This window comes from Dreissena polymorpha, chromosome 4, assembly GCF_020536995.1.
Source record: "Dreissena polymorpha isolate Duluth1 chromosome 4, UMN_Dpol_1.0, whole genome shotgun sequence".
NCBI lineage: Eukaryota > Metazoa > Mollusca > Bivalvia > Myida > Dreissenidae > Dreissena > Dreissena polymorpha.
In genome coordinates this window covers 117,671,485-117,693,629 of record NC_068358.1, presented here as the reverse complement: position 1 = coordinate 117,693,629, position 22,145 = coordinate 117,671,485, and the positions used below count along the sequence as shown (strand labels likewise).

At 34.1% G+C, this 22,145-nt stretch overlaps 1 protein-coding gene across 1 annotated transcript; it reads left to right on the top strand.

Annotated features, from left to right (window-relative positions):
- The first annotated feature begins 5,611 nt into the window (after positions 1-5,611).
- On the top strand, positions 5,612-21,785 carry LOC127879643 (cytochrome c oxidase subunit 5A, mitochondrial-like). The gene is made up of 7 exons (XM_052426623.1): positions 5,612-5,770; positions 11,483-11,522; positions 12,620-12,710; positions 16,626-16,730; positions 20,392-20,554; positions 21,259-21,302; positions 21,545-21,785. Exons 1-6 carry the CDS (start codon positions 5,695-5,697, stop codon positions 21,270-21,272), a joined length of 489 nt encoding a protein of 162 aa, XP_052282583.1. The 5' UTR covers positions 5,612-5,694; the 3' UTR covers positions 21,273-21,302; positions 21,545-21,785.
- The last annotated feature ends 360 nt before the right edge of the window (positions 21,786-22,145 follow it).

The following is a 22,145-nucleotide window of genomic DNA, read 5'->3' as shown; positions in this document are numbered from 1 at the left end:
ACAGATCTTGAAAAAAACACACATCAAACTTCAAATTGTTTTAGTAAATTATAGGCTTTAATTGGTATTGTGACATTGACACCACTCATGCATGCGACTATACAATTATACAACTATGGAGCACATTATTTATGAGAAATTCCAATACATCAACATATCGTCTCAGATTTAAGGCAGATAATCTAGTGCTTTTTGCTGCCATTTTTACTATTACACATTTTTTCATTTTATGTTATGATGCATTGATCTTGTTTCTAAATTAACCAAGCAATCATGTTAAACTTTTGAAGAAAGATGTTGTCTGATAAATATAGAAAATATAATCACTACAAAGTGAACAAAATTCAGTTGAATACTGTGACCAACAAAGATTTGCCAAAGAGCAATTCAGATCATGATTTAAATTAAATACAAGTAAAATGAAAGTCTGCCTATTGGATCCCAGTTAAGACTTATTTGTCAAATCTGCACATTAATTTTCCCTTAGCCATGTAGAATTGGGGACTAAATACCATCAAGTCATGTAAAAAGGAGAAGGGTAAAGCACGCTGCTATTGATCTCTTGAGCTTTCACAAGAATTTTACGGGTAATTTTCATACAACAAATGATATTATGTAGTGTAATGATAAAGCATTATGAGCACAAATTATATCTCTTACTAGTGGTGCAAAAATCATTTAAGTGTCACATTTCAAAAGAAAATTTATATAAAAAGGTATTATTAATTGTTAAAACGATATAAAAGGTTATTTCAATTCACTAAAGCATTTAATTACAAAAACAAGTGCATTTTATGTCCATTACAATACATGTAACAGTATTGGCATTGTATTTATCTGCATTTGATGTGCATTTAATACACTTAAAAATGCAGACAAGACACACTTCTAACAGAAACAAATGTATTTTTTTCTGTATTTTTCCAGCATTAATACTCTTCAAGTGTATTTTTTATCATCCCAAATACACTTTACCAGGAAAAAGGTATGTTAAAATGCATTTTAGTTTGTTTTAAGAATATTTTCAAATGCATTAAGACACTCTTTTCTTTTGCAAAAAATGTTGAACAAAAACTTGAAAATATTTAATATACTAAAGCGTAGTAATAATTAAAGTTTTGTATGAGCATCAAAAACAGTGTCAAATTCATACCAGTGCCTATTTAGTAGCAGTAGGCCTTATATGGTCTACTTGTGGTAGAATTAATGCATTTTGTATAATACAACATACATAAATTAAAAAATATAGCTGCCCATACAGTTCAATACAATGTTCAATTAACTACACTATGCAAAGTTGAAATATGACATCAAGCTTGGAATAATCTTTTCAATAATGAATAATATGCTGTTTTAATTTATAAGTGAAATAGACACTTGCATATAAAAACTGATATTAAATCAAAACTAAATGTTTAATTTGATTTTTAGCTCCACTGGCCAAAGGTCCTGTGTCCATCGTGCATCCATGCATAAACTTTTCCTTTAAACATCTTCTCCTAAACTACTGGTCCAATTCTGATGAAATTTCTTAGGAATGTTCCTGGGGTGTACCTCTTTCAAATTTGTTCAAATTATGCCCCTGGGGTCAAATTTGACTCTGCCCTGGGGGTCACAAAATTGAAAATTTGCTTAAATAAGGCCTATTTTGTGAAAACTTTCAAAATCTCCCGTCCATAACCATTTGGCCTAGGGCTATCAAATTTGGTATGTAGAGACATCTAATAGTCCTCTACCTAATTTGTTCAAATTATACCCCTGGGGTCAAATTTGACCCTGCCCCGGGGGTCACAAAATTGAACATATGCTTATATAGGGTATATTTTGTGAAAACTTTACATATCTTCTCGTCCATAACCATTGGACCTAGGGCTACCAAATTTGGTATGTAGTGGCATCTTATAGTCCTCTACCAAGTTTGTTCAAATTATGCCCCTGGGGTCAAGTTTGATCCTGCCCCGAGGGTCACAAAATTGAACATATGCTTATATAAGACCTATTTTGTGAAAACTTCAAAAAATTTCTTGTCAATAACAATCCGGCCTAGGGCTATCAAATTTGGTATATAGTGACATCTAATAGTCCTCTACCAAATTTGTTCAAATTTAATCCCTAGGGTCAAATTTGACCCTGACCCGATGGTCACAAAATTGAACATATGCTTATATAATGCCTATTTTGTGATAACTTAAAAAAATCTTGTCCATAACCATTAGGCCTAGGGCTACACAATTTGGTATGTAGTGACATTGTATAGTCCTCTACTTAGTTTGTTCAAATTATGCCCCAGGGGTCAAATTTGACCCTGCCCCGGGGGCCACAAAATCAATTATATGCTTATATAGTGCCTATTTTGTGAAAATTTTAAAACTCTTCTTGTCCTTAACCATAAGGCATAGGGCTACCAAATTTGGTATGTAGTGACATGTTATAGTTCTCTACCAAGTTTGTTCAAATTATGCCCCTTGGGTCAAATTTGACCCTGCCCCGGGTCACAAAACTGAACATACGCTTATATGGGGGCTATTTTGTGAAAACTTTAAAAATCTTGTTGTCCATAACCATTGGGCCTAGGGCTACCAAATTTGGTATGTAGTGACATCTAATAAACCTCTACCAAATTTGTTCAAATAATGCCTCTGGGGTCAACTTTGACCCTGCCCCGGGGGGGTCACAAAATTGAATAAACGCTTTTAAAGCGCCTATTTTGTGAAATCTTTAAAAATCTTCTTGTCGAAAACCATTTGGACTATGGCTACCAAATTTGGTATGCAGTAACATCTTATAGTCCTCTACCAAGTTTGTTCAAATTATGCCCTTTGGGTCAAATTTGATCCTGACCCGCATGTCACAAAATTGAACATTATATACGCTTATATCTTGCTTATTTTGTGAAAACTTAAAAAATATTCTTGTCCTTAACTCTAGGACCTAGGGCTACCACATTTTGTATGTAGTGAGATATAGTAGTCCTCTACAAAGTTTTCCCAAATTATGCCTCTGGGGTTAAATTTGACCCAGCCCAGAAGGTCACAAAAGTGTACATGCTCTTAAATAGGGCCTATATTTAAGTATTTGCACATGCAGAGAAATTTGTTTCAGCCTTTTTTTCAGCAGTGGAGGGATACAGGGCCATCATGGCCTTCTTGTTTAAATACTCAAAAAATGAAACCGTGTTCATGCTTGCATGAACACAGTTTATAAATGCTGTCAGAATTATAAAATATGCAATTACTATAAATACAAATGCCAGGGAAAAGTGCTTTTTGTACTTAAAAATTTGAAAGAATATTACAATAATACATTCTGAATACTTTAGTATGTAATTAACAGTTTTGTCTGAGAAAATCACTAAATTTTATATATTTATTCAAATTCACATAAATCATATTTCAAAAACACATCATGACTTCAAATCCTTTCACACAATACTGAAAAAAATGCACAGTTTCTGATTGTTATTGATTCTTTATTAATTTATACATGTACCATTTTTTAATCTTGATGCATCCTCAATTGTATAATGCACATCTTAATCTGTTTTAACAATTATAATATAAAGATTAAGGCTGACTCAGTAAAATAATAATCCATGATTTCTGCAGTACTTGCAGACAAAATAGGAATACTGCTGTGATATTATCTATCTATCTAATGGGATATTAATTTGGCTTCAATAGAAAAAATCAAAGCATACACATGTATAAAATGTGTATGTATATATTAGTTAAACTTAAATTGATTGACCATCGATACAAAGATATTATAATATATGTATGTATATATATATCCTTGTAAAACTAAAAATTAAATATGTATGTTTCTATTACATCATTTAGGACTTTTATTTTCAGACAAAGTAGAGTGAAGCTTAAAACAGTATCCAATTGTAACAGTCAATTTTTGGAAAATCAACCTTATTATTATTTTCTGTGTTGGCCAATGTCATAATTTGTATAAAATGTATATTGAACTGGAAGTTTTCTTTATTTTAAATGATAACATTTGCTTTGTCAGCCATAATTGTCACAATCAAGTGGTCTTTTTACACTGTAGTTTTCTCACCGACTATGGGTTTGTTCTGAGAATGAGCCACACAAAGTATCGTTGGGGAGATGAGTTGTCAATTTTATGTTTATCAGTCTTTCATAATCCAGTATACCTGTAAAAAGGGAATTTGTAACTAATAATCACACAATATACACAATTAAAATTGTCTGCATTTAGATTTATTTAGTACTGCACATTAATCATTTTCCAAACATATGTAGCAACATAACATTATATAATGCTGCAATACTAAAGTAATTTACTAATTAAAGGTCGCTGATGTGTAATGGATGTGGTGTCCACCTAATGATCTGGAGGTCACTGGTTTGATCCCCAGTGTGGGAGCATTCTTAAGAAATCTCCAAGAGACACCCAAGTACTGGTTCTAGGCCCAGGAAACGAACTCAAGAGCATTTCACATACATGTACGTAGTTAGTACTTTAAATTTAATCGAACTAAAAATGGGTTAAAACTAACAACTGAAACCCTTATTAATACATTTTATTTTGAATCAAGCAAATGTGCAAATTCATTAAAAATAATGAGTAAAATTTAAAAATTCTACTTTAAAGTAATCATGATAATTTAGATCATTTTCAGAATATTTAATGATGATAATGATACAATTATATATTCCCTAAATGATAAAAATAAAACATGTAATGTTAATTTATGAAAAAAAAACGTTTTAATTTTATCAATATAATGGTAATTACAACTAGATACAGGCAATTAGATCAGAAACGTGCATTAATTATATTAACCCATTCATGCCTAGTGTCCTGAAAAAAAGGACATTGCAAACAGCGCATAATGCGGCGTCTCATCTGGGTCTGCGCTGTTTGCTTAAAGAAATTTCTGTAAGAAATATTCTAAATATAGAAATAAACATACCAGACAGCCCTACTTTTGGAAATAAATTGATCCAATTTAGAAGGATGGTAGAGTCCACTGGGCATAAATGGGTTAATGAACAACCCAGACATTTGTAGTGATTTATGGTCACTATTTGATTAACGTTCTATACATTACCTGTCATAAAAGGTATTTTTTAGCCAGTACTACAATCGGCAATGATAGTCTGTATTGCATACATATTCCAACGTCTATTATCGATTCGCTTCCTCAAACTGAAAAAATATTTAATGTTTACATCGCGAAACGTAATGCATCCAGTTTCACTTTCGGTTTGGTTGGTTTTGTAAACACCGTACTTTCATCTTAAAAATTGGATGATAGGGTGATTAAATAATAATAGAAAAGTAAATCACTTGGATAATAGGTCAAAATGCAACACAAATGAACGTTAATAGTGCTCTTAATATCAAAGTTTCGGTAAAAAGTTTGGCGCTAGTTCAACGCGCATGTATACAGCCTCATAACAATAGACTGACAACCTTTTGGGTAGTAAAGTAGTAATACAAGGCAATATGGCGACCGTTAGCCACGAGGCCTATCTTACGGAGGAATCCGAGATAGCCGATGTATCACGATTGGATAATCTGCGAGGGGTACCGAATGCCGGTAACGCGCGTTTCTCTCACAGCGTATGGTCATGTGTAACCTACGATAAATTAAGTGTTCGGTATAATATATACATCGCTTCCGGTGTAATCCAAGGACGAGTGGAACGAACATCAAAAATGTTTCGCACAGTTATCACCGCTTCTAAGACTGTTCAAAGAGTGGTGCCCATATTATTGAAGCAAACTCCGATTGGTAATAAAACGCCATAGTTCACTGACAATTAAAAATTAAACGACACTTGACATAGCAAGTTTGTAAAACATCTATTTTCAATTCGACATTTCAGTTATGGGAGATCACGTTAACATAGTTTACTCTTACAAACATGTCATTGCAGTCCGTGCAAAGTTCCCAGAAATACATATATGCATTTGACTGGCTTTGTTTTATACATGGGCCTTAAATAGTTTGTCAAAAATCGTCAGTAATTGTATCTTTTGATTTAAATTAATGCTCAGAACAATAAGTAAATGAAAACTTTAATCCAACCAAAGACCTAAGTTTTGAATTAACAATTCAATCTATCTTACTGAGGTTCCCAAGATAGTCTGTTTATTCTGGTGCGTTGATTAAACACTAGGTCTATCTTGCCTAGGATTCACCAGATGGTCAATGTTTACATAAGCATATTTTCAAATTCCAAATACACAGTGTTTTCCATCGCACAAACTTACAGAATTTCCTGAACTGTTGACATATTTGAAAGTTGGAATACCATAATTTTCAGACATTCTAAATTTTCAGACAAGCCCTTTTTTGTCAAAAATAATTATTTTCTTGACTCTGTTTTCATCCATATTTAATGGCTCTAAATTTCAGTATATCTTAAAGTGCTATGAAACCACATTTCTGTCCTGTTTTCGCCAATCTGGTGTGACTTTGATCATGCGTTTTATGACAAGATTAAGGTCATTAAACGTGGCAAATGAATGCCTGAGGGCTTTAGACTATTACATTTGCGTTAATGGGATAATAACGAGTGATAAACAATGGTTTGACCTCAGAAAAATAGTCCTTACAAATACTTTACACTCCAAAAATGTAATGCACCCTGTTGCAAGTTATACAAACAATTGAAGGTGTTCGACAACGACTGAATTACAAACAAAGAATTCGTAATTTGCAGATGTTTATTTATAAATTTTATTGCATTAATTACAAGTACAGACTTCCCGAACCTCAACAGCCTTCAGTCAGACATTTGGTCTGACTGGACAGAATTTTCTGTCAGACATTAGGTTATTCTGTCAGACCAAAGAATATACGTGAAGTTTCAAACAAAACTGAGAAAAATGTAAATTATTAGAAATACGTAAATATTGCTTGATCATTTTATTTTTTATCATATTACTTTGAGTATCAAAGTAAAGTAACAAAGTTTGTTAACATCCACCTCCTCATTATTAAGTCGCTAAAAAAATCACTATCTATATCGTATCTTTTTAAAAGCTTAATGTCATCTTCACTGTCTTCTTGTTCCCAGTCTTCTTCATCGTACTGCGAGTGTCCAGGCTCGAGCTCCTTGGAGGCAATTGCTCTGAAAAGAAACGATAACATAAGTTTATTCTTAAGTTAATCACATTTTTGAGTAACAAAGTAATTTGTTTAAATTCATGGTCTGTCTTTCAAGACTCAACGAATTTAAGAGGGGGGCTTATCCTTTGCGACATTAAAAAACTTCCACATTATTTACATTTACTTATTTACTATAAATTTACTTAATTCAAAAGAAGGAAAATGAAAACAAAATCACCTGGTTATGAATCCCCGTTAAACTCCGTGCTAGTTCCTTGATATCGTTGATAACTGCAAGCTGTTGCTTTGTTTAACTTTCACTTTTGTTTAAACTAAAAGTCGATCGAATGACGGTCAAATGTACCGATCCCGGCTTGAAGCATGCATTTATTTAATCTTCGACAATAAGCAGGGAACCAAATGTATTTCTAGAACATTTTTCACAGAGCACTGACAGATTATTTCCGATTTTTGACAAAACGACTTTGGACCAATCAACAGTGGGTTAACTGACCGACGAATACATTCAAATTTCACAAATTCTCGTAATCTAGTATTTCACAAAATCGGCAATGTGCGTATTCCGCTGATGTTCTATAAATAATTTCATGGGAAAACCAAATATATTTGTGTCTGACATTGTGGGTTGACGCGTTAAAAATTTTGATCGGCCCTTGACTGTTTGTGTCGGACATGTCCGTAAGTCTGACAGAGTTTCTGGAAGTCTGCAAGTACATACTTGAGTATCGGTAAATCAAATGCTCACCTCTGAATCCGTTCGCATAAGTAGTGTAGTAACTTTCGTTTAAAAAATTAAGCATGTTAAATTATTTTAAATAAATTGCAAGCATCTCTAACAGTATTTTATACTACACTGCCTGGTATTTTACAAGCGTATTATATTAGTTGTTGATATAATGGATGCTCATATTGCAATGCATACCCGTATTCGATCATCAATGTAATATTTTTAGTGTTTCTAATTATTGGAACACCTGTATTTTTTAAATATTTGTGGTATATAAATTTTCAGACACAAAAGAAAATAATTATTTTTAAGTGTCCCAAAACTTTGAGTAATTACAGTAATATTATAGCGTAATTCAGCTAGCACACGGCATCAAGTAAGCTGTTTTAATTTGAGCATTAAGAATAAATTTATGATCTGTTTGTGCTTATTTATCCCTGAAAATATTTAATGTTGCTCATTTTACCTACTTAAGTGCCGCCTTGATTCGAAGCAGCAGCCTATACATGAAAAATCTTGTTTCTAGTTGCAACTTGATTATTGCAACCACAACAACAAAGTGCACTTCTTTCACCTTAGTGGTCTCGGTTACCCAATCATTCCCCAAATTATGTAACATGTGTATTATACCACTCAAGGTAACTGCGCCTTCTTTCCAGGCAGTCAACTGATTCCTATATTCCTATATTTTGGAGAATTTTCCCATATTTCTCAAAACCTCCTATATTTCCTGTATTTTCCCATATTTTTGACTTATTTTCTCAATTTTGTTCTGAAAATTTCCTCTTGTTAAATACTTATAAGAAATGATACTGCCTTTAGATATTTTAATTTACAGTGTAAAAAGCTGTCCCTTCTCTTCCAAAGCATAACCATCTTGCAGGAGTGCTGTTGTAAACCATTGTGATTTCTATATGGACACCTTTGATGAAGAAAAATACAACCATTTCAAAGGTGAGAACAAATCCTGGGCTGAAAAAGTAGAAAAAAGTTGTAACAGGTCTTTCCTCAGGGATTCTCTTATGAGGGGATATTTAATGCTCTTCCTGATCTTAGGTGGAATTTAGCATATCTACAGGCGTCCAATTCTTTTGAATATTGAAAATTATTTGAATATTTTAGGTCATTGGAAGTCTTGTAGAATCATTTAGGAGGCTGTTTAAAAAAAAAGTTAATTATTTTGATGTTCAATAATCAATTTCAAATATATTTATATACTGAAGCTGCAAGAAAAATCTTATATTCTGTATGTAATTGTTATCATATAGGATGTTTTGGTGTTCTTTTCGTGTCCTAAAAATGTTTGATTGAAGAGTGTATTGAAATTTTAATGTGCATAAAATACAGAATTTATATTATATACCATGATATGATACTACATGTGATTCATGTTTTCAGTTTCAATAATTTCATTATCAATGGTATGTTGCACTCTTTATGCTAGGTTGTAAAACTATGTTTAATAATGTTTTGTGTTTGTTGATTGTTAACTATTTTAATAAAAAAAATTCAGGTGTCCACATTGATGACCACAGTGTGTTGCTGCATCAGCATATCTGCCTTGGTGGTGAAGATGGGGGGCTGTTTTGTTAAGTAACACATGAATTTAATGATTATTGACAGAAAACAAGTAAGAAAGAAGTTCTCTACATATGTCTCGAACATTACTTTTTACCATAAAATTCCTATATTTTAACCCTAAACAAGCCCAAACCTCCTATATTTGGATGCAACAATTACTATATTTTTTTCCTATATTTTCACCTTAAGTCAGTCTTTCTTTTTTTCTCCCTAGGTCAAAACTAAAAATGTAAAAACTTATTTAACTTTACAGTATTTTGGCATAAATTAAAAATAAAATGATAAGCCTCATTAGGCATTGCTTTTAAACCTTAATAACTACATTGTAGACTAAGAAATTTCCTAGATCTTTTGTTTAATGTTGTGCAAATTGTCGACCTCATAGAAGACCATCCCCCATTCATGAGAATGTCTCCTCTTGGTAAATGAATTTCCAGCAGGGCAATGCTACTAGATTTTGGCAGAAAATTGATCATAAAGCAATCAAATATTGTAATCTAGGGTTTTAGTCTAGTGCATCTTCAGGAAATTCCTACTCACAAATATGCATACAAAGTTAAATAGTTGTTTTCCCAATTCCAAACTAAACAATTTACCAATAAATAATTATTTTTATGCCCCCGAAGGAGGGCATATAGTGATCGGACCGTCCGTCTTTCAGTCACACTTTGCGTTTTGGTTTCACGTTTAGGTTGGAAAAATGCTCATAAGTTCTATGTCCCTTCACATAGCAACTTGATATTTGACATTCACGTGTATCTCATGGATCTGCACATTTTGAGTGGTGAAAGGTAAAGTCAAGGTCATCCTTCAAGGTCAAAGGTAAAAAAACATGTATCAAAGCGGCGCAGTAGGGGGCATTGTGTTTCTGACAAACACATCTCTTGTTTGAAACTATGAATTATTGTTGACATTGTTTACAAGTTGAGATCAGTCTAAAAGTTTAACCACTGTCTATCTAATATTGACTGAAACATATTAATTAACCATGATTAGGTTTGGTAATAAAAAAATCATGAATCAATTCTTACCAAAACTTTTTATGTCCCCCACTATAGTTGTGGGGGACATATTGTTTTTGCCCTGTCTGTTGGTTGGTCTGTTGGTCTGATGGTTGGTTGGTTGGTTGGTTAACGCCAACTTTAACATTTGCAATAACTTTTGCAATATTGAAGATAGCAACTTGATATTTGGCATGCATCATGGAGCTGCACATTTTGAGTGGTGAAAGGTCAAGGTCATTGTTCAAGGTCAAAGGTCAAATATATGGGTCAAAATCGGTCAATTAATGTACACTTTTGCAGTATTTTAATATTCAAGATAGCAACTTGATATTTGGCATGCATGTGTATCTCATGGAGCTGCACATTTTGAGTGGTGAAAGGTCAAGGTCATCCTTCAAGGTCAGATGTCAAATATATGTGGCCAAAATCGCTCATTTTATAAGTACTTTTGCAATATTGGAGATAGCAACTTGATATTTGGCATGCATGTGTATCTCATGGAGGTGCACATTTTGAGTGGTGAAAGGTCAAGGTCATCCTTCAAGGTCAGAGGTCAAAAATATGTGGCCCAAATCGCTTATTTTATGAATACTTTTGCAATATTGAAGATAGCAACTTGATATTTGGCATGCATGTGTATCTCATGGAGCTGCACATTTTGAGTGGTAAAAGGTCAAGGTCATCCAAGGTCAAATATATGGGTCAAAATTGCTCATGTAATGTCACTTCTGCAATATTGAAGCTAGAAATTTTATATTTGAAATGCATGTGTATCTCATGGAGCTGCACATTTTGAGTGTTGAAGGGTCAAGGTCATCCTTCAAGGTCAAACATCATATAGGGGTCAAGGTCATCCTTCAAGGTCAAACATCATATAGGGGGACATTGTGTTTCACAAACACATCTTGTTATTACAGGTTATTTACAAGTTGAGATCAGTCTAAATGTTTCACCTCTTTCTATCTAATATTGACTGAAACATATTAATTAACCATAATTAGGTTTGGTAATAAAAAAAATTCATGGATCAATTCTTACCAAAACTTTTTATTACAGGTTCCATAGGATGTAGAAAATACAGCATCGGTATATATGAGTAAGTATAATACATGTATTAGGGATTTACTATGTTTTGTAGTGCACATCTCTTTACCCAGTGTTGCCAGTGCGTTTGCAGTCGGGGTTTTTCCACCATTTTGTGAATGGGGCCCAGTCCCTTTGGATTGCAAAAACAGCGTTGTTTTTTTACTAAATTGGAAAATTAAGTGTTTTTGATACTTGCGTTTTTGACAAATACTTTTAAATTGAGAACAAAAGTGATTTCAATAAAACATTAACTAAGGTTCAACTTATATAACTTGATAGGAGATGAAACTAAATGTTGAGACCTATTTTTTTTTCAGAAACCTTCTTTTGGGAATTTTTAGGTCCTGTGTGGGGAAAATATAATATAATGTAATATGAGTCGTGTTCCGAGAAAACTTGGCTTAATTCATGTGCGTAAAGTGTCATCCCAGATTAGCCTGTGCAGTCTGCACAGGCTAATAAGGGACGACACTTTCCGCTTTTATGTCATTTTTTTGTGAAGTCTGTTCTTACCAAAAAATCCAATTAATGAAGAAAGTGTCATCCCTGATTAGCCTGTGCAGACTGCACAGGCTAATCTAGGACAACACTTTACGCACATGCATTATGCCCAGTTTTCTCACAACATGACTCATATTATCATCCTTCATGCATTTGTAAGTATACGACTGCCATGAGGAGTCCAAGTGTTGCTCATCTTAATACCTTAAAGGTCAAGGTCACTTATAAAAGTTTATAGACATTTGGCTATAAAGCAACTAGTTTGTGACATTAGCAGAGTTTTAACCCTTTACCACTTACGATAGATATGTATTTTTACACATTTGTAGTCACTTAGAAAGATAAATTTAATAAAAAAAGGCCTTTCTTACTAGATCCAAGTTTTAAAGGTTTCAGTTCCAACCCTTAGATACTGATAAGCAGCAAACAGCATTAAACCTGAACAGACTGCGAGTAACTCGCAGGCTGTTCTGGTTTTATGCTTTTTGCGCATAGCCATTTTCACTTTGCTTCTGAGTGGGAAAGGGTTAAGACAAAAGTGGAATGGGAGGTATATGTGCCCTATGGACACGTGTGTTGTTAATATAGATGTATGTATTGTTCCAGTTACCTGCAGGCAAACAAAGATTTAATGAAGAAGATTGACTCCGGAAAGGCTGATGGCTATGAATTACGTAAACTTCTCACAGAAATGCAGGTAGCATGCTTGAATATGTCTTAGATTGTTCATCTCTGTGCTTGCTTGGAGCCTTCTCTCAGGTTGATTTTTTCTTAAAAATCTTCCATGCTGAACAATTGCACTTGTTACTGGGAAACTTTTTATGCCCCCGGATCAAATGATGGGGGGCATATTGTTTTTGGCCTGTTCGTCTGTCATTCTGTCACTCTGTCATTCTGTCCCAAAATTTTAACCTTGGTTAAAGTTTTGCGATTACTTTTGCAATATTGAAGATAGGAACTTGATATTTGGCATGCAGACAGACAGAATAAATTATTAACGTCTCACTTTTGTACATAAAACACAATAAAACAGTACAAAATCATTATATATATATATAATGTACAAAACCACTCTAAAAGAGTTACGAGAGACGATAGTTCTAAAAATTCTAAAAGTGTTCAATTATATACATAACAGGGCTTTCCTTAGACCTCAAATCTCAAGAGTCAAGGACTCTTGGGACCATATTTTCAAGAGTCAAGATCAAACTTCTGAGTCCTAATAATAACGCAGGAGAGTCAATGATTTTTTGCAATTTAAGCAAATTACTGAGATATAATATATAAAAAGCAACAAATAAAAAGATACATGCATGTTAACATTTATTTCTTACATTTTACTGTCACTACAACACTATGCATTTAAACACAATATTTCAATGATTAATAAATACAAAACATGTATTCTAATACAACATTAACTTCATGTATACAGCAGAGTAATATGTCATATGTTCTTCTTTCGCACGTTTGGGGGTGTTAGGAGCACTGTCATTTAGATCTAAAGTACGTTTGTCGTTGGCGTCTTACACACACTTTCAGAGTTACTACCGATTCCGAATTCGAAAAGGTTTCTCTGCGACATTTTCCGAATGCACTAGCACAATTACACTTTGCACAATTACACTTTATCCAATAACTTTGTTTGACCGTTTCGCGTGGCTATTAAATTAAGAATGAAATACAAAATGTGAAAAAAAAAACCATTTCCGCTGGCTATCACAAAAAAAAACAACAACATACGGGTGGTACCTAAACACAATAGCCTATATAAATCGGTAAACTATAAAAGGAAATTATTTCTACTCGCCGATAAAGGTGCCTCCGTATTTAATCCCATCGAAAATTCCGACGCCCTTTAACTATTTCATGTGTCATCTTCACGGAAAACGTGCGACAAACATGCCTTATCAAACGGTCAATTATTACGCCTACATGTATTTTGTAATCAATTAGCTCATGCAAAAATTGTCACTTTGCCACAAGGCAAGTTGTATCGGTTCTATAGTTATTTTTAGCAACTTTGATGCAAAGCGTGTAATTTGACGTTGTAGACAGTACATATGCCAGCATAACTTTCGCGCGTCTTTGAACTGAGCAATCATGAAGCGAAACAGTGATGGGTGCATTCAGCTTTGGAAATACATTCTGCCATACTCTGGAAATATCTCAAAATATGCTTTACGGTGTTATGTGGATATGGATGTTATTATTTTATATTGAATATTATTAAAACTGACGCGGATGAGTCCATTCTGTTTTGGTGGGTTTATAGTTCTTCTTAAATGCTCTGAGCTTTTATGAGTACATACGTACAGCTCAGAGGGTCAATAGCTGGGAGTTGGATTATTGCAACTAGGTGGGTTTAATACACGTCTTTTCCGCAAACAGCTGATAACAAACGCTATGATAAATAATGGAAAGTTAATACACGCGTCATCGAACCAGCAGTGTTTTAATTGGTCAATACTAGATTTCTTAATTAACCAAACTCCGCCTACTGGGTGGACTTGTGCTTCGATGATTGGAAACGGGCGTTAACGATTAGCGTGTACTAAATGAGATACTCCGCCCCGAGCCAATTATCGCTTAGTCTTAACAACTTTTGATCTCGTTGACGCAAGTCGGTATATTCCCCCGGGTCAAATGTGACGCATGACGTAATTTTCTCAAGAGTCAAAAAGGGGTCTTCTGTAATTTTCAAGCGTCAAAACCCGGGAGCTCGGGTCAAAGGAAAGCCCTGCATAATTGAATCTTTCACATCTGTTAGAAATATAAAAAAAGAATCTTAAGGAAATTCGATTTAAATGATTGGTGTTTTTAAAATAAATAAAAATTACAACTGTTAGAATTATAAATAAGATCCTGATGTAATTGCTTTTAAAATTATAAGTTTTCTTAAAATAAATAAAAATATATATCATCAAACAATATAGTAAGAGAACATTTGAATTTGTACATTATAAACAGTTTTGTACTTATGAAGTACAAAGTATATTATTATTTGATACGAAATTGACTATGCGCACACATTAAATGGATTATATATACATGTGGTTGAGTCGCTTCATTAAAATGTCATGACAAGCTCTGGCACTGGGTTTAATGATGTGATCATCTGACAGCAAGAAGTTCATTTTCTCTCTTGGGTTTAATGCGTTGAAATTTTGTTTTTTTTATTATATAGCGGACACATCATTAGGGCATGTTCTTCACTTTTGACACATGTCTTACAGATAAAACAATATCGTTCATTTTCTGGTAAACCTTCATACTGTCCTGTTTCTATACAAAGAGGTGCAACACCACAGCGGAATTTTGCCAAGGCTCTACGTTGTGCTCGACTTATTGTAGATCACTTGACGTATGGCTCTACAGTGAATTCTGTCATAAACTGCCTATAGTTCTGAAGTTTATTACCCCCATTTGTGCGTATTTGACCATGTTCTCTATTAACAGTTTCTTCCCATTTAAGCTCAAATTAATTCAACATGGCTTGTTGATAGCTATTAATTATTGACGATTGTTGAGCTTTGCTGTATGTGTGTCCATGGCTGAGAGCGGCATTTTACAGTTTTGTATTGACTGATAAGATTATCGTTTTGCCCCAGTTGTTTCGTTGTGCGCCTTGTCTAGTTAAGTAGTCAAAACACTGTTTATCTCATGGAGCTGCACATTTTGAGTAGTGAAAGGTCAAGGTCATCCTTCAAGGTCAAAGGTCAAATATATGGCATCAAAGCAGCGCAATAGGGGACATTGTGTTTCTGACAAACACATCTCTTATTTTATTCTATTGTTTTGATTTTTTTCTTCCGATTTGTTTATTTTCTATGGAAGAAAAGTTGTTGAAATTCTTCTAAAATTGTAAAAATTTAAGCTTAGCCGTAAGAGTTTTTGCAAACACGGGACTTAACTTAGGTTATTGAACATACCGGTTGTCAGTAATGTGCATGATTTTCAAATTTCAAGTAATTTAAATTTCCAAGATGCCAGACAAAGAAATAGACAGTACATTTCCAAGTGGACATTACAAATATTAATGAATTAAGGACATAATATTATTTTATGTTCTTCATCTAAATCATTTTAATCTATGTATATTTTACTTTATTATATTTGTCACACCACACAGACTACAGTAATGGCAGATAAGTTTAATATTAAACAATGAATATTAAATTAATAATGAATAGGTGATTTCTGTTTTGTCGTCCCACATAAGCCCCCAATGGTCAAACCGGTCCAAGGGATTGATGAGGATGATTTTGAATGTTAAAACTTAAAAATACAATTATTGTTAATATTTTCCCCAAAAAATATCCCATAAAATGCAAACATTTTACCCCCATTCTGTGCCTTTTGCTTGTTTGTTTGCACTTTAAAAAGTCATGATCATTTTCGCAACTAGGCAATTCAACTGGGTACATTATATTAATTTTGATTTGATTTATCTTGTTGTTTAAGTCATAAAGATTTCTTTATAGAACTGGATTTTCAAAACGTGCCTAGCAATTAAAATATTTACATGGAGACATGTGTTTAACCTTTGTCTCTTGGGTCTGTGCTAATCATGATTTGGATTCTATGATAATTGCGGTTTCCATTTTGATAGGGAGCCGACTACATACCAGGATCGGAAGAAATTGAGAACTTAATGAACGCCTGTAGGAAATTAAACGACTTCAGTCTAGCAGTGCGTGTTTTGGAAGCTGTCAAGGTAAATACTGCAAAAGAGACTCAACATATACTGATAAAGCTGCACTGAGTGATCTCAAGGTGTTGATAATGCACAAATGACTTCTAGAAATAAACAGTAGGACATTTCCAAATATAGAATTGATGGAATAATTTGGTTAATATCTCTAAATATGTCTGTAGAAAATCACAAATGTGTATTCCTGAAGTAAGTCTCGCAAAAATGTAAATCACTTGTTATTTTAAATTAGACAAAATTGCTATAGAGATTTCTACAGATTTTGTGAAACTTAGCCATAGGCTTTGTAAATTATATAACAAAGTCTAAAATTCTTATTAATATTTTATTAATTTAATTTTAAGCTCGAGTATTTACAGAATAGTCTGAGCAATACTGCTCACAAAAACGATGGCATCATCGTCGTGGCATACACTTTTTTCCCTCTAAAAGAATTTAGGCAGTTATTCTTTCTGAAATTTGTTGAAGCTACTGCTCAAATTTGCACAATTTTGAGACTTTCACGATTTCAAAGCGTTTGCGCCTCATTTTTATACGCCCGTCTATGACGGGACGTATTATGGTATACCCCGCGTCTGTCCGTCCGTCCGTCTGTCCGTCCGTCCGTCTGTCCGTCCGTCCGTCCGTCTGTTAATGTCGTACGCTACGTCAAATATCCTTTGACAGATTTTCTTCAAATTTTAACACAATCTTAATATTGATAAACCCTGATCCCCTTTCGTTTTTGACGGAATTCTGAATTGTCGTTCCAGAGTTATGGGACTTTGTTCGTCAAAATTTCGTGATTTCATTCAATGTCCTACTGTAGCTCAAATATCCTTCGATGGATTTTTTTCAAATTTCAACACAATCTTAATATTGATAAACCCTGATCCCCTTTCGTTTTTGACGGAATTCTGAATTGTCGTTCCAGAGTTATGGGACTTTGTTCGTCAAAATTTCGTGATTTCATTGAATGTCCTACTGTAGCTCAAATATCCTTCGATGGATTTTTTTCAAATTTCAACACAATCTTAATATTGATAAACCCTGATCCCCTTTCGTTTTTGACGGAATTCTGAATTGTCGTTCCAGAGTTATGGGACTTTGTTCGTCAAAATTTCGTGATTTCATTGAATGTCCTACCGTAGCCGTCCGTCCGTCCGTCTGTTAATGTCGTACGCTACGTCAAATATCCTTTGACAGATTTTCTTCAAATTTTAACACAATCTTAATATTGATAAACCCTGATCCCCTTTACTTACCCATCTACATTTCTCTTTTATTATTGGTCAAAATATCTATAACAGGTTTACTTCAACTCCATATCCTCTAAAGAAATGCATACATATACTCAAAAAAAGATATGGTATGAATGTCGAGGAGACGGCGCTCCATGCTCATGTACTTATAAAATAAACCATGTATTCAAATACAAATAAACTGAAGTAAAAAAATGATTCAAAGGGTTATTTATTACCTTACTACTTCATTGGCGAACGACGGGCGTATCATGCGCTCATGGCGCAGCTCCTCAGTTTACAAATTGAGGGGGCAAAGGGTTGCTTCACAAAGCCCGGGCATAATGCTCTGGTTGAGGTAAACATACAACATCTCCTTATCATTGTTACTACGAAAGGTATTCAATTGAAACTTCACGCATGTGTTAAGGTTCATTTTGAGTTTGCTTACCAAGTTTCATAAGTTTTACCTGCAGTTATGCACAATTATTTTTCCTTTTTATGCATAGAAATTTGGTAATGGTCATTTGGCAACATTTCCATATCTATTTCTACAACAAATAATAATTTGAATCTTGAGTTACATACATTTACTAAGTTTTTTAAGTGCAAGTTTGCTAAATTATAACCCTTTTTAGAAAATTCTCCTAAATATTTTTGCTTGCAACTACTCCATATTAGTTCATTTACTACAGATGTAGAAATGAAACATAACGTATGGTATGTGTTCAGGGTCTTTCGCAGACATTGCCCCCTTTTGTACTTAAAAGTCTTGTTAAGGATTGTGTGCATGTTAAAATTCAGTTTGAAGTTTGTATGCAACAAGTACATATCCCTGTAGACTACATATCGTCGCTGTCGTTCTCAAACCTCGTAGCTACAAAATGCCAACTTTTCAGGAGAGAGAAAAAAACGTCTCATTTTTTTTTTAACGATGTTTTAGAAATTGAAATTCTGTAAAAATACCAAACAAATGAAGCTGCAAAATACGGTATAAGACGTAGACGCGTAAGTCATACTTATAAGTCATACTGACAGTCAGACATGGTAGCTACGATATTTTGTCACCACAGTTTTGTCATTTTTATGAGGTACGACAATTCGTCCTGATAGGAAACCTCGTAGTTGCAAATAATTTTTTTTATAAAAACGTTTTTGTCAAATTTGTCCAAACGAAACGACATACCTATAGGTGAAATGGCGTCGCTACGACTTTTCGCCGGGAAAAAAAGCCAACAATCATTCTACAACATTTCGTCACGAGGCTTTTTCAAGGGTTCTGATTGGCGTAGAGCTACGAGATATAGCACAACACACGCGCCAGACTTCATATATTCGGAAAAGACGAAAAAAATATTTTTAAAATTTTGGAGCTACGAAGTTTGAGAACGACAGCGACGATATATTCAGTTGTAACTTCTAACATGTCTTTGGGATCATCATGCAAGGTCATTGACAAAGGCAGATTGCTCTTACCTTCAATTAAGCTGAATTATTCCCTTTTGGACTAAAGTTAGGTATAGCTATGCTTGTGAGTTGAAATTCATGGCAGTGCTATGTGGAAAGGCAGTTTAATGCATATGCATAAAGTGTTGTTAAAGATTAGCCTGTGCAGTCTGCACAGGCTCATCAGGAACGACTATTACCGCTTTAATGCTTTTTTCTGTTCAAAGAAAGTCTCTTGTTAGCAAGTATCCAGTTTAGGCGGAAAGTGTCGTCCCTGATAAGCCTGTGAAGGCTGCACAGGCTAATCTGGGATGACACTTCACGCACATGCATTTAACCCCCCTTTTCACAGAGCATGGCTCATATCCTTGTGATCATCATGTGAGGTCACTGACCAAGGCCCATGCATTTGAGCTGCTATTTGGCTTAATCATGCCCCTTTTTATATTGTTATGCCCCGGATCAAAAGATCGGGGGTATATTGTTTTTGGCCTGTCTGTCATTGTATGTGTCCGTGTATGTGTCCCAAAACTTTAACCTTCTTCATAACTTTTGTAATATTGAATGTAGCAACTTGATATTTGGCATTCATGTGTATCTGATGGAGCTGCACATTTTTAGTGGTGAAAGGTCAAGGTCATCCTTCAAGGTCAAAGGTCTTTTTTTTTTATCAGTGGCGCATTAGGGGGCATGGTGTTTCTGACAAACACATCTCTTGTTGTTTTTAGAAAATTCAGGTAAGATTTTACTATCAAAGCAAAAGAAAAGTCTAGGGCGCTGTTTTGGCACAGCTCGTTTTTACACTATCACTATTTAAAAAATGTCTACATTATCTTAATAACATACATTTAAACAAAGATTCTTACTCTGAAATGAATGGAAAGTAATCAATATGGATGATAATACAAAGCTAAAATGTTTAACATTAACAAAGAAACAACTCACAGCAGAAATCTTGACCTACTTACAAAGTTCATGTTTTACTACCTGTTGCACAGTGGAAGTGTGGAACTGATGCAGCATTATACAACAAGCTAATAGCCAGTGTGAAGCCCACCCTAGATAAACTGGGGATCCCCACTGTGGACCAGATTGGTTATGAAAAGCCGGAGTACTGGTATCCAGATGCCGATGATGTGCACAACTATGACCCAGAAACTGGTACGTTTGTACACAGACATGTTTGACTTTGTTGTTTGTTTGATGTTAATTGGGTTTTGATCTTGAATTGGCATTAACAAAGAAAAGTTCCAATTTCTCCGAGTCCCAATCACAAAACAAGTCCGTCCTTTTTCAGTAGGTCACTATGCTGATTTCCTTTTTTAGCTCGGCGTTTTCGGAGAAAACCCGAGATATTGTCATAGCCAGCTCGTCGTGTCATCCGCGTCATGCTTAAACCTTGACAATGGCTCTAAAATCAAAGTGCTTCCACCTACAACTTTGAAACTTCATATGTGGATGTACCTTGATGAGTTGTACACACCACAACCATTTTGGGGTCACTAGGTCAAAGGTCAAGGTCACTGTGACCTCTTAAAAAAATATGACAAGCTTTCATTTATTCAAAACTGCACCCGTAGCCGAGCATGGCACTCGTTATGCAGTACTCTTGTTGAATAGTGTTATTTTAAAGTGTATTAGGATTGACTATTTGGCACTTCTAGAACGGTTATTACCATATTTATTGTACAGTTATGAATTGTCTTATCAATTTAAGAGTTTGCATTGTTTTACAGTATTAATATGTTTTGTAACATTTTTGTCAGACACAAAGGTAACATAAATTAAGATTTGTGCACACATGTTTGCAGGTTCTGGAAACACTGCTTCAACAATACTTTAAATTATTTGCTTTTTGTTGACAGGAAAGGAACTGTAGAAATAATAGCAAACTGGGACAAACTATTTTGTAAGTACATGTACTTGTAATATTTGTTTTATTTTCATGTACTTAAATTTCCCTTCATGAACACACTTTTCTGTAATTTATATTGAAATATTGTAGAATATTTCTTACTTAAATTTCTTAATTTTCATTAGTATATGCACCATTGTTGTTGCTACTTGGACATCACAAAATCTCGTTTAAAATTAAAAAAACCCATCTTGAACAAATTTGAGTGTATTACCCCTATTCATTTTAATTTTCAGATGGTAAGAAAACAAGGAGGCAAATTCCAATGAATCTTCATACCTTGACCATGAACTTGATGACCATTTAATGTTTAGGGACTATTTATTAAAACAGTATATGTGAAGAGTGAGGACATTATGTGTGCTTAGAACTTTGGTGGATTAAAACATCTCTGCATGGTAACTTTTGCAACCATTAAATGTCATTTATGAAAATGTTGAATATGTTTGAAGACTTTGAAATAAAATGTTGATTGTACATTATGTATTTTTCTGATAGTGCTTAAAACAGATGCATATTTTTAGCGACCAGTATTCCAGAAAGTGTTTCTCCGAGGACCATGACTCCTATTAGTAGGCTTAAAAGTATGTGCCTGGGTGTTCTGATGAAGAGAAAAGTATTAATTGAAGTTTCTTGAAACTTAACATATGCTATTATTTATAGCATTTTAACTTGTACTCTTGGAAATATGGTCAGTTTTTAAAAAACCTCACCAGGTATATGACGTGAGGGACATAACTAGTTTCCCACCATCTGGGAATTTGTCTACAAGCTCCTGCTCACCTTAAGCGCATAATTATTCTGCCATTTCTTTGTATACAATGTGTCAGTTGTGAC

Coding starts and splice junctions, on each gene's coding strand:
- LOC127879643 (XM_052426623.1), top strand. CDS start 5,695: ATGTTTCGCACAGTTATCACCGCTTCTAAGACTGTTCAAAGAGTGGTG. Junction 5,771..11,482: donor ATTGAAGCAAACTCCGATTG/GTAATAAAACGC, acceptor TTTTTATTACAG/GTTCCATAGGATGTAGAAAA. Junction 16,731..20,391: donor GTGTTTTGGAAGCTGTCAAG/GTAAATACTGCA, acceptor CCTGTTGCACAG/TGGAAGTGTGGAACTGATGC.